The 18,910-nt window shown below is 38.0% G+C and overlaps 1 protein-coding gene across 1 annotated transcript in view; it reads right to left on the bottom strand.

The window, feature by feature from the left end:
• The window catches only part of LOC101853086 (contactin-associated protein-like 2), a gene marked incomplete in the record, with an annotated part of 226,156 nt that overhangs the window by 13,556 nt on the left and 193,690 nt on the right, over nt 1-18,910 (bottom strand). The window contains 16 exon segments of the mRNA XM_035969774.1: nt 612-747; nt 3,605-3,637; nt 5,192-5,277; nt 5,806-5,882; nt 6,181-6,343; nt 7,757-7,894; nt 8,258-8,437; nt 10,431-10,586; nt 11,115-11,366; nt 12,191-12,333; nt 13,838-13,942; nt 14,449-14,674; nt 15,470-15,670; nt 16,366-16,500; nt 16,847-16,977; nt 18,073-18,165. Of these exon segments, the coding sequence (XP_035825667.1) occupies nt 612-747; nt 3,605-3,637; nt 5,192-5,277; nt 5,806-5,882; nt 6,181-6,343; nt 7,757-7,894; nt 8,258-8,437; nt 10,431-10,586; nt 11,115-11,366; nt 12,191-12,333; nt 13,838-13,942; nt 14,449-14,674; nt 15,470-15,670; nt 16,366-16,500; nt 16,847-16,977; nt 18,073-18,165 (2,255 nt within the window).

Here is an 18,910-nt window from a genome sequence, read left to right as displayed (position 1 = left end):
TGTGTGTGTGTGTGTGTGTGTGCGTGCGTGCGTGTGTGTATGTGTGTGTGTTTGGTAAAACACCAAGCTGATGTGTCAGCATCTGGGCAATAAAGATTTATAGTTCAGGTGACCACCCACCTAAGTTTGCTTCCTATGAAAGACCTATGAACAAATTTGTTCTTTGTTTTGAAAAAGAATTCTTGGGAATACCAAAATAACTTCCAAAAACACTCTGAATGACAAGAACCATTTCATTGAGATGTTTTAAGAGCAAGTTTCTGAATATGAGGACAGTACCTCTCATTCAGTCTCAATACCAGCCTGAAAATGTAAGTGTAAATGGTTTTAATTCCCCCCCCCCCCATCAACACAATTCAAATCATTTAGGGGTGAGGCTGCTTCAACTCAGAATGTGTAATATTAAAATAATAATAAATAGCATTTGTATAGCGCAAATCCCCTCTCAACAGCAAGCTCTATGAGCTTCAAAATCTATATTATTACCCCAGCAGACCTGAGAGCATTCTGAAACAACCTCAACTTCCTGGGAAGCATGCGGTGCAAGTAGTCATTTATATGCGCTAAAACACAACACACTGAAAAGATAATATTGAAGTGAAAAAACTTACTTGAAATACATCCAGAGAAGTTTGAGACGTATTGAATATCGTTGTGATCTTGTACATATCCCCCGATGTAGATTGTGTCGATGCTGTTCAGGGGATAGTCCGGATAGTTGATGTCTGCTTCTTTGATCCGGTCCACCTGCCAGAGACAAACACAAACCAAAAAGTCAGCGGCTTGGTCTGCAATGATGGAGACTAAGCCAAAACATTGAGCACCCAGTCTACACCGGTCTCTGGGAGTTAATGGTTAAGCTCTTCACCACTGCACAAAAAGGAAATGGGTTCGATTCCCAGGTGGGGAAGTTTTCAGATCAAATATCTCAGTTGGTCTGCAGGGATGTTGTATATCAGACAGCCCGGGTTGCCCCTGATTAGGAATGTTGAATTGAAGCAGCCTGCTCCTTAAAAGATCAAATTACTTAAATGTGAACATAAAGCATTTGAAAGGCGCAAGGGAAGAATAAAGGATGTGACCATTAGATATTTCTAGAAAAATGAAAATGAAATACTTAACAGCCCATGTTTTCCCAACTGATATTGGGCGACTAATCAACTTTTAGGCAGAAGAGGTGCATAAACACATGTCACGACTCAAATTATCCAAAAACTGACATCTCTTCTTTTTCCTTTGTTCCCTTTACTTCATAATCTTAAAAACAAATCAAAATACCTCTGAACCAATTCTTATTAGCAGTTGCACAAATGATGAATGGAAGTGTTTTATTTTGCTTCACTACGCTTTCTCCAACTGCAATGGGAGAATTCCAAGTTAATCTAAGGACTCATGTTTAAACTTTGACCATTATGTCATTTAAAAAACTTTACTGAGCTAACTATTCTAAAACATTTTCAAATTTTGTCTGACAATCACAAGGCTTTCATTCTTTAACTACAGACTGTTCTCTCTCTTACCCTAATTGACTAAAGTAGAACTATCAAGTAGCAGTCATCACTGTAAAACTAACACCACTCAGCTTGACAAAATCTTATAATTCAACTTGCCTGGATACAGTGAACATTATTGGATACACGACTGAAGCTGCAAGATGCCCAAAATTTTTACAAAACCATTAGAAAAAGGCTGTACAAAAGCCTAAACAACAGAATTTGCATTAAATATTTCAGGAAAGATAAAGGATCGTTTCTCAAAATGTCAAAAATAAATCACATATGTTTTGGCTATTATACAACCTTTCTGAGGTTTTCTTCGGGGGAGGGGGGTGGATGGGGTGGAATTATTAAAAGAAGTTTTAAAGTCTTCTAGGTATGACATTACATTCAATTTGAAATCAAAACTGTAATTGATCTTTCTTGAAGTATTAATGTAAGAATTATTAATGTAAGACTTAAACCAATGACAATGAAAATTAAGATATCCTTACTTCAGACTTCAAGAGAAAAAAGTGAACTACAATCGCACTGGATTTAAAATTTAAAAAATGGGACACAATTGAGACTTGTGGTACAGGATTCACTGATAGGGCTACAACGTGCAATAATACATACTGTGGATGTACGCACATCATTCTAAATACACAATGTACAGGCCTGTGAATAGTCTTGAGGCCACCAAATACAGCGCAGAAGTTATGCGAAAAAGAAGAAATGTCTTCAACCATGCAGCATCTATAAACTATGTTAAAGGAGTGAGACAGCTTCTAGGCTTGATTAAGACAAAGTGTTTCTTCAAGTCTTCACCTTTGTTAAAAAATGTTATAGACCTAGTAGCACTACATGGATATTATATACAGTCCTGTATTTAGCTCACGAAAACATGTCAGTTGAACGTAAGTAGAGCCGAACTGATCCAGGACAAAAAAAGCAAATGTCTAACCACAGCTATTGGTGTTAATACTTTTACAAATAAAGTTAAACATGTCACTACTGGGGTTAAACCTTTTACTGCTGGGGTTAAACTGGAGTTAAACTTGTTACTAAAGGAGTTAAACCTATCACTACTGGGGTTAAACCTATTACTGCTGGGGTTAAACTGGAGTTAAACCTGTTACTAAAGGAGTTAAACCTATCACTACTGGGGTTAAATCTCTCACTACTGGGGTTAAACTGGGGTTAAACCTATCGCTAATGGAGTTAAACCTATTGGATCATTACTCGGTTTAAACCTATCTCCACAGGAGTTCACCCTATAACTACTGAGTTAAGCCTGTCCCTACGCAGGATTCTTCATAGGAACAAAGTCAATTTTACAACAACAGATTACCACCCCCATGCCCACCCCCTGCCTTTACTAAAAATTGTTTATTAATTTTTATTATATGATAATATCTTATAAATGACTGAATTGCACCTAGTGGGCTGTTTTTCCTTACTCATAATATCTGATTTGTTATCTCAAATGATGCATGGTCAGTTACATGTTCCCATGATACTATAGTATAATGAATATGAGCAACTCATACAGACATTAACAGAGGATTCTAACTGACTTAAACGAGCATAAACACATGCATTGTCACTGACAACAGTCATTTGTGACACACTTATGAACATTGAAGGAAACAAAAATTGGAACACAAAACAGCCCTCAAAAAAGCGCAAGTGTCTGCACTGAAAAAAAAAGGTAAATATTTCCTATAGGCCTACTGAAGTTGTAAATGCAAACTTTTGGTGATTTTCTCAATCTTATCTCTACCCAAATTTTAACAGTTTTTTCACTGAGTGAACAACATAAGGATCAAACTAAAACCCCCAAAATCTAAAGCCATAACAAATAGTTTTGCTAAAAGCAGTATAAAAAATGTAGTGAAAAGGACTCTAGAAATGCCAAGAAAAAAGTAAAAAAACTGTGTAGTGGAAACAGCTAAATGGAAATGACTCTAAGTGGAAAGAGCTATATGGAAATGGCTATGTGGAAAGAGCTATATGGAAATGGCTAAATAGATACGAAGTTGAAAAATGAGCAGCCTGAAGATTTGAAAGCAAAGCGACCAAAAGCTGGCATGAATACCGTGACAATCATGATGACATGTACTTACTATCACATTTCCATAAGGATCTAGAGGTTTCACCTGATGGACATAATGACAGCATGCAAAGATAAAGTACAGGTTAGACAAGTTTTCCCTCGGGTGGTCTCGGAGAAGGAACTCGGTAACTCATCAGGGACACATCTATGAGTCATTGCCTTCACACACACAGGAGCATAGCAATAAAACAAAACTAAAGAAGGAACTTCCCTTCACGCAATGCTTCATCAGATACCCACAGAAGCATAGTAATATAACAAAGCTAACAAAGAGATTTTCCTTTGAGCAACGTTCTGCGACACCGTCCCGTGCTGAAATGCTGAGAAATTTTGTCCATTCTGGCTCTAACTGCTCTGCTTGGAGAGGGTGCACCACACTCAAGTATTTCTCCTCCATTGTATTCATGCTGTTCGAGAGTAATAGAACACTAGACACAACACAGATTTAACCACCCCCCCACCGCCTGTCTACTGTCTCTAATCCCTAAACCCTGTCAATTTCAGTTTCTACTTGAAAAGACACTAAAAAGCATCTACTTTCATGCTCCAAAAACTTCTGTGATTTAAAAATCTTACAATGTGATTGTCAGAACTGCTATTTATGGCAAAGGAGACAAAGTGCTTAAACAATGCTGCATCAGGAAAGGTACAGCCTCTGCAAAAACACCACATCAAGTAGTCTTCTAAAATAAATGTATTTGGTTGAAACATTGTAAATGATAAAACATTCTATCTCTGCAGTTTTTGGAGCACGTTTGAAAATCTGAAAGCTCTCGACTGACACGACGAAATGGGAGTGGAGACACACAGGAAAAACTACAGTAAAAAAAGAGGACTTGCACCAGTCTCTACAACAGATATAATTCAGTTTGAATCATTCGGAATTGTTCTCAGAGTTACAGCATGCCACTATGCACAATACGTCGACACAGAACTCAACTCCTGAGAGACACAGTGTTTACTTTCAGGGAATAGAGAATGGATGTGTGAGTTCTACATCATTATCAAACACACCACCTCTAAGCCATGCAAATAATGCCATGCACGATTTTGATTCCTAAGGTGCAGTTGTGCATTTTTAGAAAAGTAACTAAAAAGTTTAATTTGCAAATTGCTCTATGGCTTGCATTCCTTCACTTATAAATATGCAACTTAATAAATACTTGTATGTTCTGTGCACACTCTACCATCCTAACTTTACACACAGTCAAGTCTACGGTGGAATGTGAAATGTGTCCCAAAGCAACAAGAAGCAGGAGGAATTACCTGAAAGTTTCTCGACACAATTACAAAAACATCTCAGCTGAATGTAAGCAAATTATTCAGGAATACTGATCAATTAAAGAAAAATGTATGTTGGCCCATGATAAGCCCTGTACATGGCAATGCTAAGCTTTAAAAACTTAAGAAATTAGCAACGTTAAGCTTAAGAAATGATAAAATTAGCAACATTAAGCTTACAAAATTCAGAAATTAGTGACACACTTCAAACAGAAATTTACAGCAAATGAGTTTTTGGACATCAACGGTTGTGGAAGTAGCCTTCCTCACATTGGAAAAGTCTATGATGGGCAAAACAGTTGTTTAATAAACTGACCTTAAGGTACATGTTCGAACCTTCCCGGATGTAGACAAAGTCGTGAGGTTTTCCGTCCGCAAACTTGCCAGTGACTTTGATTCGATCTGAGAAAAGAAAATGGGCAAAACGTAACACTTTTTTCTCATTAGTATTTGTTCTTTTTTTGGAGCTTATTTACACATTTTCAGTGATTCATGTAGAGCTTCATTCACTCCCCAGTCTCTTCTTTTTCCTTTTTAATTGTATACTTACAAAAATCTCCTCAATTTGCAAACAATGAACGCAAATGATGCCACAAAATCTGGACATCATCACCTTAAAACAAAATGGCTGTTCCTTGTTGCTCTGTAGTATATCTAGAGTTAAGATGGCTGACTAAAAACAAGTTATAAAAAAACAACAACCTAAATTTGTTTTGTTTTGAAGTGTGGTTATTAATAAAAAATCCACTATAGTGATGGTGAGTGCCATGAAAAAGTTGGTGCATTTTATCCAACGAACATTTGATTTATACAAAAGTTTTTGCTCTCAAGTGTGCCTGCATCTTATCCATCCATACAACCTATTCATGGCGATATACGGTAGTTTACTTTCTTAAATGAAAGGCAAAAAACACAAAGTGCGTTACTCACAGATCCCGATTCCTTGGTTTGTCTCCAACATCACACTCCCAGAAGGGTCAAGTCTTGCCATGATGTAATCTTTGGACCTGGGGGGAAAGTCAAAGTCTCTCAATAGTCTCAAAAAATAAAACAGGCAAACCATTGTAAGAAAATTGGCCAACTCTACCGAGAGCTTGTGATTTATGCTGTGATCATTTTTACTTTATGCATGCTGCTATAATCATATTATTCGTCTCCTTCTAAGGTATAATAAATCACTTGATGTGAGCTGTGATCATGTTATTTGTCTCCTTCGAAGGTATAATAAATCACTGGACATGAGCTGTGATCATGTTATTTGTCTCCTTCTAAGGTATTATAAAACACTTGATGTGAGCCACTCACTGCGAGCTTGTGATGTAAGCCATGATCATAGGGTCAGCGACCTCCGAGATGGGGTTGGCCTTGAAGCGGAAGGTCAGGCTCTCGCTGAGGCTGTACTGGTCCATCACGGGCAGCACAAACGCGTGTCGCACGACCGTATTGCCGTACACTTCTACCGAGGGCTCTACAGAGGACCACATCAGAACACACGATTGCCATTTTAATATGAACTGGAAATTTTGAATGCACATAAATGGTATGATTATTATAATAATAATAATAATAATAATAATAATAAAAAAAATATTAATAAAAATAATAATAATAATAAAAACGATCACTTCTATAGCACCCACTCTCCAGTGACTCAATGCTTACACTGTCAGCCTCACAATGTACAATTGATATATCATTGTGTCAACCTGTATGAGTGTATCACTTAGAAAACTGCTACAAATACGCGCAGGACATTTAAATTGTAAATAATCAGTGGGTTAACCTCGCAGAGAAAAAAACACATAAAGTTGAAATTGTTCAAGACAGCCAGCCATTGTGGAGGAGATAAGTGTTTTTTCAGACATGAGAACATCTAGGGTAATGTCTTTATAGAAGAAAAAAATGCAAGAAGGAAAGTGGGAAGTGGCCGTCAGTATAAATGAATCACTTGGACAGGTGACTATAAGAGTAGGTCCGACTGTATGTTCAAATGAACGAGTGGTGGTGTCGGTGGCCTAGTGGTTAGGCTCTCGGACTCACCACTGTAAGGTCATGGGCAAAAATCCTGTCAGGGGCCCGTCATTGTGTCCTTGGGAAAGGCACTTTACATGAATTTTCCTCACTTCACCCACGTGAGAATGGGTACCAAGCTTTAGACAACAAAAGATCTTGTCAGTTTTTTAGTTTTTGGGCGCTTAATCAGCTGCTTGCACTGTATCCTTCCCGGGAAGCTGAGAATGTTTCAGAGTGTTTTATGGTCTGCTGGGGTAATAATATAATGTAAAGCACACAGAGCTTGCTGTTGAGCGGGGGTATGCACTATGTAAATGCTATTTACTATCTATTATTATTAATATCATAAAAACTAGTCAACTGCTGTTGATAAACGTGTGAAACTTTGAAAGCACATAAACAGTAGGTCAGCTTCACAATGTAGACTGCACATGCCATATTGTATGCTCATACTAATTGATATTTCTACACATTCACCTTTAACACACAAGCTTGGGTAGGAGATCAGTGCTCACACAATACCACCTTTCTAAGACAGCCACTTTTCTCCTTGACATTGGGTCGCTGTCTTTTTTTTCCATAAGAGTTTTACGGCACTTGCAACACAATAAGGTCATATAAGTGCCGAAGATTAGAGATGTTACTAAGGAGTAACAAACACAAAAAAGAAGGAGGGGAGATAAAGATGATAGATGTTTGATAGGAAAGAAGGAGCAAACCACACCAGAGCACCCGCCAACCGCCCACTCGCTGTCTTTGACAATTTCAACTGGTTTTTAATCATCTGACTGGCAGAGCTGAAGCTGAGTCTGCCTAAAAAATGAAATAAATCATGCTTACATCATAAAATGTTCAACAAATTGTATACCTATTTCACATCTGTGTCCGGAGAATCCGTTGTCGGCACAGTCACAATGGAACTGTCCGTCTCTCCAGCGCTCCTCGCAGAAGCCGTTGTTGTGGCAGGTGTCCTCGTCGCAGCCCTTCTCACACTTGTCTGAGACCACTGCATGGACACAGGGAGGGAACATGTTGGTGGTTAGAGGTGACCAGTGATTTTACAAAATCATGGTTACAAGACAAAGAGTAACTCCAACATCTTGTTAAATTTTTAGGGGGGTTTTAGTAAGAGTTTTACTGCACTCGCAACACAAATAGATCATATAAGTGCTGAAGATTAGAGGTGTTTCAAAAGAGTAAAGCACAAATAAAAGACGGAGGAGAGATGATGACGATAGATGTTTGATAGGAAAGATGGAGCAAAAAAATACCAGAGCACCCATCAACCACCCATTCCATCGTCTATCGCACACATAGCCAAATAGAGTTATACATATTTCTTCCAGTCATAACAACATACAGTACGTACATGTATCATTGCCCAACTCCGCAGCCGTCTGAGAGAGATGGAAGACGTAGTCTCCGATCCTCATTCCCCTGACACAACCGACCAGCGGTGCTGTAGCAGACGCACCGTCCTTGACCCCTCCGATGTAAGCATGAATGAACGGAGCAGGCATCAGTGCTGGTCGTGCGATGAAAACCGTCTCTGTGATTGTGGGGGATGGAAAGATGAAGTGTGTAAAGAACATAAGCGTGGATGAACGGAGAAAGCTTTCGTGCTAGGAGATGTAAAGATACCAAGTGTAAATGGGTTTAAGTGTGGATAGATGGAGCAACCTTTACGAGGGGCATACCAAAGGTTTTTTACCTGACCATGAAGGAATAAAGGTAGAAAGCTGAAATTTGAGGTGAAAGCCAAAAATTATCTTCCTAGATTGCATGTAAATTTTGGAAAATTTCCGATCTCAGGTTTTAGCACCAACATACAGTAAGCGAACAAGGGTATGTTGTTCTCCAGTTTCAACATATAAATGTAGAAAATTGAGTAGAGGGCAGTAATGAAGTTTTTGTTCTTGCAAGGCAAGTAACAACATGAAACTAATTTTTTTTAAAAGACTTCTTACCATGGATGAGACATGGGTCCACCACTTCGATCCAGAGTCAAAATCTGCATCAATGCAGTGGAAATCACCTCATCTCCCACACCAAAGAAAGCAAAAGTGCAGCCATCAAGTAGAAAAGTGATGCTATCATTTTTGGGGGGACCAAAATGGAGTGATTATGACAGTTTATCTTGAAAATGGACATACGATCACCGGAGACCATTATTCTAACCAGGTAAAAAAATTATGAGAGGCTATTAAAGAAAAACGCAGAGGAAATGCACCGGAAAGATCCGAAAAAGCATTTTGCTGCTTCACGGGAATGCGCCAGCACACACTCCAAGAAAGGCTGCCAAAACTGCGCGGGAATGTGGCTATGAAATTTTGCCATATCCACCCTATTCTCCAGATTTAGCCCCATCCTACTTTTTTTATTCCCCAAACTGAAAAAGGATTTTAAAGGAAGGCATTTTGAAAGTGATAATGAGGTCAAAGAAGCGGTAGAGGGCTGGTTTTCTGACAATGAGAGGGTCTTCTATTTTCAAGGTCTTACACCGATGGCAAAAAAGTGTAACTGTTTGAGGCCACTACACAGCTATCTACCTTTATTCCTTCATGGTCAGGGAAAAAACTTTTGGTGTGCCCCTTGTAGAGTTAGGAGATGGAAAGATATGATGAATACCATCTCTATGAGTGTGGGAGATGGAGACGAGTCATGGGTAAAGGGCAAAGTGCTTTTCTGACAGATCTATTAACAGCGGAACATACACATTTCACTTCATGGCGTTGAGCAGCAGAGAGAAATCTGAATAGGTGTCGGATCATTGCCTTTATCAACTACAACAATGACTATATATTAGCAATAGCAACAACAGAAAATGTGGTAGGATCAACAATTAAAATGAGTTGTATAAATCACACAAGACTATTGGTAATGAGACATGCTATAGAACTACCGATAAAAATGAAAATACAATCAGCTGAAAAGCAACAATGATATCATAGAGCTTTGTATTCAACCTGCAAGTCTTCATCAAACTTCTCTAAGCATCACAATCAATGCAAACTATGTAATACATATTTTAAGAGACATTTTAAGCTACGTTTTGTACACACTTCTTTTTTTCTCAACCTATTTTGGGATAACAGCAATGAGAATACATTAGATATGTGGCTTTATTTGAACGAACAGAAACTGTTTTAACAAAAAGCTAACTACTTATCACAGAAGGAGGAAAGCTAACACCAATCTAAACTGGAAGAAGCAGTTCATGTAATACATAATCCTACTTTAATATAAACTTCCGGGATAAAGGGTCCAGACAAAAACTTTGTGTTCATTCTTGATTAAAATTAAAAAGCCTCTTACTTATCACAGATGCAGGTATGCTAAGACCAATCATAAGTCAGAAAAGAGGGAACATGATGTTGCTTGACAACCTTTTGTTGATATATACTTCCACAAAACAGTGTTAGAGACAGCCACTGTCTTACACTGATAATTTAGTTTTATTAAGAGTGTAAGTGCCAACACTAATAACTTTTTAAAATGCTTCCATGACAATGGTCAAGAGATAGTATGTGTAACAATCTTACGTTGGTATATGCTTCCATAGTACGGGTCGAGAGAATAACTTTGTATCCTTCCCCGTCGTACTTCTATGACCTTCGACGACCCCAGCACCATGAGACGGGTGAAGTTGTAGTAGTTCTCGGCCACCACCTGCTTCCACTCACCGTCGTTGAGCGGCACTGAAAATACAGCACCAGATTTTAGACTTACTCAGACTCCGAGACTCCCTAGTCTTGAGATGCATGAGGCAACCAGAGATGACCGGGAAGGCAGCTAAAGGGGGGAAATCACCCAATTTCTTGTCTACTAGTTTAAGATATTTCACTATAGCACCAGATCACAAAATATAAAATCAATAAAAATCAGATCTACACTCATGATGAGATGAAGAGTGAATGAATGGATGGTGGTTTGAACCTCAATAACTTTTAACACTATACTTAACCCTTTTGTAACCCATGTGCCGAGTGTTGTACTTGACAGCTTGCCGACAACACATGGATTAAACATGAAAAGAGGGAATAATTGAAAAAACAATAGTGAAAAGAAGGCATAATTTGAATTTTAAAAAAAGACAGATGAGAAAGCTTAAGTGGGGAAAAAAAAGCATAAAGCTAAGAGAGAAAACAGTTAACTTAAGAAAGAAGAAGTGGAAAAAAACAGGTAAAAAAGAAGAAGTGGAAAAAAAACCAGGTAAGAAAATGTACCATTCGTGGTGACGGAGTCCCTGACTATCTGGTTGTAGTTGCTGTAGCTGACAGTGACAGTCTTGGCATCGCTGAGCTCCAGCTGCACAAAGTTCCCTTTGTGGTCGTGCACGTACATGAGCAAAGCCTCTGTCAGCAGAGTTCTGAAGCTGAGTACAACTGTGCCGTCCAGGATATTTTTAGAGTTAGTTACGTCAAACACTAAGTAAGAAAATGGCAGCCCTCCGAACGTAGCAGAGTCTTGATTTAGATCTGGGGGAGAAAAAAAACATTTATTGAGTAAAGTGCACAGAGCTGTGTTCATATGAGAGTGGGTGCTATAAGAATGATCTACATTATTATAATGACTCCTACTACTATTATTATTATTATCATTATCATTATTATTATTATTATTATTATTATTATCATTATTATTATTATCATCATTTTCATCATGATAATTATGAGCACTTTTGTTTAATGCATTTTCCTTTCAGTACTGTTTTTTTTTTTAGGGTGGTTTGGGAATGGGGGTGTACCTACAGCAAATGTTTGTGTATTAAACCCCTACATAAATCACTTGTCATTTTTTTCTTCTTTCTTCTTGTCTGTTGCTAATATTATATTACAGTTCCATTCTGTTCTTGATTTTCCTCCTGTTTTCATTCTACAAAACTTAACTGACTTGGTGAGAAAACAAACTGGCCGTCTTGTTCACAGCTGTCCCAAGTACACCTCCACTCTTGGTCTTCCTCTATTTTCATCCTCTAATAAAAAAGCATTAAACTGCTGACTCATCTTGTTCACAGCCCTCCCAAGTACGCCTCCACTCTTGGTCTTCCTCTTATTTTCATCTTCTAATAAAAAAGCATTAAACTGCTGACTCATCTTGTTCACAGCTGTCCCACGTTCGCCTCCACTCTTGGTCTTCCTCTTATTCTCATCCTCTAATCAAAGAAACATTAAATTGCTGACTCATCTTGTTCACAGCTGTCCCAAGTATGCATCCACTCTTGGTCTTCCTCTTAATTTTCACCCTCTAATCAAAGAAAAATAAAACTGATCGACTTTAAGAAACTGTAAGGATGACTCACCCTGTTCACAGTTGTCCCCTATATGTGCCCAGGGGTCGTGACACACGCACCGGTAGTCTCCCCACCTCTCCTCGCACACACCGCCGTTCTGACACGGGTTGGGCCAACACGACGACATGCAGTTTTTGGAGACTCCGCCCATGCTGGGAAAAAGAAAAAAAAAGGATAAAAGTAAAGTTGGGCCCTCTCTCCATTTCCAACTGCTTGATTTGGTGCATCGCACAACATCTGTGGTCACTGTGGGGGTCCCTTTTCTCTGTGATCTGGACTGACTGTTACTGCTGTAAGCTGACAAAATGCCTTTTAAAAAATTTGGCGCCCAAATGTTTTATTTGCTAAATCAAAAGCATGATCAGTTACCCTACTTGTGTGAAAAAAATCAAAGTAAAACTATGACTAGTTTTTAAATTAATCAGAATTCAAGTTTTGGAAGAACGCTTTTTAAAAATGGTTATGCCAACAAAAAACTCTTTTTCTCTAAATTGCTATGAATAAGAAAAGGCGTTTTGTCAGCTTTCGGCAGTATAGACCAGATCGACTATATTTCTTTCACAGAAATCAGTTCATGCATTATATAGAATGACTCTCCTTTGTGCACAAAAAGGGAAATGTAAAGCATAACCTTTATGAAATTTACTACACCTGAAGCAGTTCAAAGTCCCAGGATTATGTAAACTCAAAACATTCCAACAACCAAATGCTACGATGCATGTCTTTTAAAAATATATTTAGGGGGCGGTGGTGTAAATGTTTTATGGCGTTCGCAACTGCATAAGGTCATATGAGCGCATGCGTGTTTTAACTGAAGATTTATCAATTAACACATAACCAACAACGGTACTGGTGTCTGTGGTGTAGCTGGTAAACTTTTCCTCACTGCATGTGGAAGATATGAGTTTGATTCCCAAGTGAGAAGTCTTTATTGAAAATCTCCATTAGATTTCAGGAAAGTTTTTTATCCCATTCAGCCAAGGTTGGCCTTAAACATTCAGGGTCCTAGTGGCCTGCTTCTAAGTGATCTAAATTGTGTGGGTGGCGGTGTAAAACCTTATAAATTAATTCATTCACTAAGATGAGTCAACTGATTGAGGTAGCATCTTTCTCATCACTACTATGAACTGTATCATCGACTCGACCGTATGCCCCTATAAATACTCAAACTATTCCAATCCAGAGTTTCAATGGGAACTGGTGGAAAATCACCCAAGCTGAAATCATATCTACACAAAATTGCACCACCGGACCACCCAGATCCATCCAGTTGAGCCTGCAGGGAGGAGGACGAGACTATGGACTATGTGTTCCTGAAATGTCCCACCAAGTATCGTGCCAGAACACGTTTGTTGGGACATTTCAGTGACCCACGTTCAGCCTTTTTCAAAGACCCCCCGAGCGAATGTTGAGTTCCTGTGTGCTGTCGGCATTGAAGAGAGAGAGAGAGAAAATCCAGAGTTTCTCACATAATATTCATGATTTGATCTAAAAATGTTCAGCTTTTCCACATTACTCTTTCATTTTCCTTTCTTTTGCTACAATTTAAGTGCTTTCCTAAACAAATTGATAAATTGGCGAACAAAACTAAACATATTCCCCAGGAAGGTAGAAAATTACATAGTGAATGAGTTTATCTCCAGATTGCTCTTTTACCTCGCATCTATCTTGTCCTGTAGATCTATCGACTGGTCATTGTAGACAAAGCCGTACAGACAGCCCGTGAAGCCCGGAACCCCTTTCACAACATGGTCGTCAATCCTGAGGACAGAGTTTTAAAAGTACAGAAATCACAAAAAAGCCCAATTTGTACTTTGTTAAAGAAAAGAATTAAAACAAAATCACACAAAAATTTCTGATTACATCTCATGTTTTGTGGTCAAGTATTCAAAATCAGCAAAGATAAAAGATCTCAATTGTGATCTAAACAAAAGACAGAGAAGACAGAGAAAATAACAAAGCTCTTCATTCCTGTAAGAACAGCTTTGCGCAATGTTTTTTTTCACTGTGTTGAACATTCCACTAATATAAGACACTGATGTTTGATGTTGATGAACTGCAAATTCTAGAGATTGTAAAATCTGATCTTGACATACATTTTTATCATTACATTTTCTTTAGGTATTGAAATGAAAAGTGGATGGTATAGAACACTGCAAATGTGAAGTCATATAATATTTCTCTTCTTGCCAGAAATGAATCGTTTTACGACGGTGAACAGACAGTCACAGATGAATGTTTCCTCTCTTTTCCAAACAAAAACTCACTTGTCAGTTAATCCTCCCAGGTAGAGCACACCGGAAAACTCCACAGCGTTTGTCTTTTTTTCGAGTTCTACGATGATTTTTGTTGAGTCCAAGCTTAGCCTCACATTGTAAGGATCGTGCTCAATAGAAATAGAATGCCAGTCACCCTTATCCAGTGGATTCAGTGCTGACAATGTTCTTGATATGATAGAATCCCCGATCCTGATGTAAAATTTGACTTCGTTTGCTGGGAAAAAAGTAGATAGATATGTAGGTATTTCATCCAGTGTTAAGGCCATTGGCCCACATCACATAAAACATTCACATTTTACAGGAGAGACTTCCGTGTAACAGCATAAATTATAAATGACACACAAGCAGTAGGCCTAATATTTCAAAGAAAACATTTTGTGTTCTTGAAGAAAAGAGTTTCCTTTGTGAAATAGTACAGGTAGTACATATACCTTTTTTCATAGGGAGAAAACGTAATACTTAATCATAACGGACAGCATTCATAAGAGCACAGGAGCATTCCAAAATTTTCAAGATCACAAGGAAAAGAGGGATCTTTAAAGGTATTCAATCAACAACGAAAGAATGAAACATAATAAATACTGTATGCATAACATGAACATACATCAGTCTAGACAGACACATAAGACAAAAAATAATTACTGTTTGTTTCACAGAGCCTATCTAGATCTAGAGCAAATTTCTTAAACAATCTCATAATTTTCCACTTTTACTCAAAACAGCTGGAAACAAACTCAGTCAAATCCCTGGAAACAGCTCTTTGTTTCTCAGCCAAATATTTGAAATCTCAACATAAAAGGGAAAATGTAAAAAAAACTAAAAAATTAATTTAAAAAAAACACTAATCATTTCTCTTTGAAAATTAAAGAGAATAACTCCAACAAAATAATAAGAATTCCTTTAACCCCCATCAATAATACTGGTATTTTTTCCTCAAAAACCAACTTTGTTTAGAAAATACGTAGGCCTACACATATCTAAAGAGGTTTATAATAAATATTCAACTTACCAGAAATAATCTTCACATAAAACTTATTAGCCCCATCAGCGTTCTCCCCCCTCTCCTGCTCCCCACTGCTGTGGTAGAGTAGCACGGACTCTGTCTGATGTGTCTTGAAGTTGAACCTCAAGTCTCCGGACGTCCATGGCTGAAGACGTACAAAACTCTCGCTCCGGGTGATGGTGATCGAGCGAGATGACGGCTGAGACACTGGCTCAGAAAAAACAGAATTATTTTACTATCATTTTTAAAAGGAGAGAGAAAAATCTGTTTCATAAAAAAAAAATTAATTAATACCTACGTTGTTTCCTTCTTGCTTTTTTCAACAAAGAACTTGAATTTCAACAAAATATTTCTTCAGCACATGCAACCATACCACATATTAAAACCTACGATAAAAAAATGTTCAAAATTTTGGGCTTAGTAGGCCTACAACTGAAAACTTGGCCAAATTCATTTTTAAAAAGTGTCTAGTTTATTTCTCCACCTCATGCTGAACAGTGGTCTATGTACAGTTGATAAGACCATTTCATTTATTGTCCATATTCCAACAGAGGGTAATAGCACACTCATCTATTAAAGGTGTAAATAAACGTTCCAGTTAAGGAGCAAAAGACCACAGCTCTTCAAGACCACTTCATTACCCTCCTAGTGTAATTTGAGTCACTGTTTCAGGTCATTTATTATCTCGTTCCTTATACTATGAAACATTTACAACTCCTTCCCAAATGAGATCTACTTCCTATTTTCTTTCTAATTTTTGAAAATATATAGTTTTTTTGTGCTTGGTTTGCCTGTGTCAGGCATTTTCCAACATAATAATAGTAGGGTTAAATCATGTAATTTCTCCTGATACACAGGCTAGCGACACTTGGAGGGTTAAGGATTTTTCAAAAGACACTCACAGCTTCCCCAGCATTTGAGAGGACCCAATGTCATTGCTGCCATTCCTTTCTTGTTCTGTATAAACGTCATTTCCATAAGTGGTAGCTGGCGGCGTTCTCTGTTGTACCCTTTGTCTGTGTAAGGCCGTCCTCTGTCTGCAATTGAAACATAAAAGAATATACAAGTTTACCAGTATTAAAAAAGTGAACCCTGAATAGAAATTGACTGCTTAGTGAATGGCTCTGCCAAACGTCATTTGGAAAAGTGATGTATGATGGAGTCTTATGCTGGGCAGTCAAATTCTTTCATGACCATGAGCTTCCATGCCAAAAGTACTGAAAATATTGACCTTGTTTTCCAACCTAAACAGATCCATAGTCACATGCATGTGCTATGGATTAACAATTTTGTTACCAATAGTGTTAATGCCAGATACATAGGCCTAAACAGTATTCTGACAGTGATTCAATGTTATTCCACAACACTCTACCATCAACTCACTGAGGTCACAGTAACAGTTCTCTCCCTCACACCCAGACTGGGCCGGACACTCACAGAACCCCGAGTGGTGGGAGCCGATGTAGTCCACGATCTCACCGTTTGTGGCCTTGAACCACGTCTTGGTGCTCAATCTGAAGGTTAGGGACAGAGCATGAGTCAGATGAATGTAGCATGAAAAGAACCCAAATTATCTCACTTTCTTTCCTAATTGGGCAGTTTCTGCAGTTTTAATTAGAGTTAAGATTGTCCAAGATGGCCATCAGCATATTTATCTTTGACAGCTGGACGTCTTGGACAATGTTATTACAATAGAAAAAAATGCAAGGGGGATATGGGAAGTAGTCATTTGTATAGGTGAATGTTTTAGACAGGTGGCCATAAAAGAAAGTTCAGCTATATCTGCTAATTTTTTTGTTTGAGAAAAGAGAAGCACGTATAGACACATTAAAAAGATGATAATAACTTTCAGTGTGAGGAAAAAGCAAATTAGAAACAACAGAGGGACAAAAAAGAAGTAGGAGCTACCAGTGATGCCCTCCAACCACCTCCTCTCTGCTGTTATAACATGAGGATGAAAGGAAAATCTTTTTTAAAAATGACACCACGAAGGGAAGAAACCTAGTGGTGATGATCCTCGTGATTAGAAAAAGAATAATATCCCTTCCATGGGGTGGGGTGACTCGTTGAGCTGAGTTCTCTGTCAAAATCAACAGGATCATTCAACAGAACGGAAAGATCAGGGAAGGGAAATAACCATGAATAAGAAAGGGGACAGAACCATATCTGGCTTATATTCCTTAGTTAATGAAGGATAATGCAGGAGTATCAAACCATCAAGGAAAGTTCAGGAAAAAGAACTACAACCTGTTTCGGGTAATTAGTGAAATGGGAGTACAAAAAAGCTTTTGAAAATGAAATACATTTATTTCTTGTACAAAAAAATTGTTTTGATTTCATAGACAGTGACTGTTGCTAAAATATATAGCCTTAACAAAATTTGCTAATAACGTTCTTAGACTGAAAAATGTGTCCTGTTTGTATATTACAGCTGTCACAAGGAAAAAATATTTTTAACTTACTCTATCAACGAGGTAGGCTACACAGAGCTAACCTGCAATCAATTTTCTAGCAATAGCAAAGGTATGAGGTTAGAAAACAGAAATTTCTAAGGGTGAAATGGACAAAACAACCACAGTTGATCAGACACAGTTGTGCCGATGGCGTACTTGATGGGAGAGTTAGTGCACTGGTACTGGATGAACTGCTCGCAGCTCCCCGCCCGGCTGGTCAGTGTGTTGAGCTGTTCTCTGGACATTTGCCTACACAGAGACACAGGGAAACTAGATCAAGACACTGTTACATATTTAATAATAGGTGTGTGTATTTGTATGTGTTTGATCAGGGAGGAAAGAGGAGAGAAGATGGAGAGAGTAGGTGTGTGTGTGTGTGAGTGAGTGTGTGTGTGTGTGTGTGTGTGTGTGTGTGTGTGTGTGTGAGAGAGAGAGAGAGAGAGAGAGAGAGAGAGAGAGAGAGAGAGAGAGAGAGAAAGAGAGAGAGAGAGCATGTTTATGTATATATTATTATTGTTTTTGAAGTAAACATATTAAATAACAACAAGAAACATACTCTTTCTTCCCCTTAATGAAAAATCAATTTATTTTAAGCCTGAAGATATGTTTGAGAAATAAATTTATAGTCTTTTTTTCTTAACAATCACAACATAAAGAAGGTAAAGTTAATGTCAATTTCTTTATCAACTATAGGAGACCTTTTAAACGGAAAAAAAACCTTTTTCAAATGTTACACATCCGTTGCAAAATTCATTCATAAAGAAAAGATTTTCACATCCTGCTGATTTCACTGTGTGCGTGCTAGTCTGTATATGACATTTATAAAACGCTCAACCCTGATTAAAGCAAACAGACTCTGAGCACTATACAAATACAAAAGTAATACATAAACAGTACATTGTGTTCTGACTAAAACTCTAGACATATCCCTGTTGTGAGCGCCGTAGAACTCTTACCAACTGAAACTTAAAAAACAACATTTTTTGAGATTCAA

The sequence above is a fragment of the Aplysia californica genome, unplaced genomic scaffold (genome assembly GCF_000002075.1).
Source record: "Aplysia californica isolate F4 #8 unplaced genomic scaffold, AplCal3.0 scaffold00181, whole genome shotgun sequence".
NCBI lineage: Eukaryota > Metazoa > Mollusca > Gastropoda > Aplysiida > Aplysiidae > Aplysia > Aplysia californica.
This window is presented reverse-complemented; position numbering and strand designations above follow the sequence as displayed.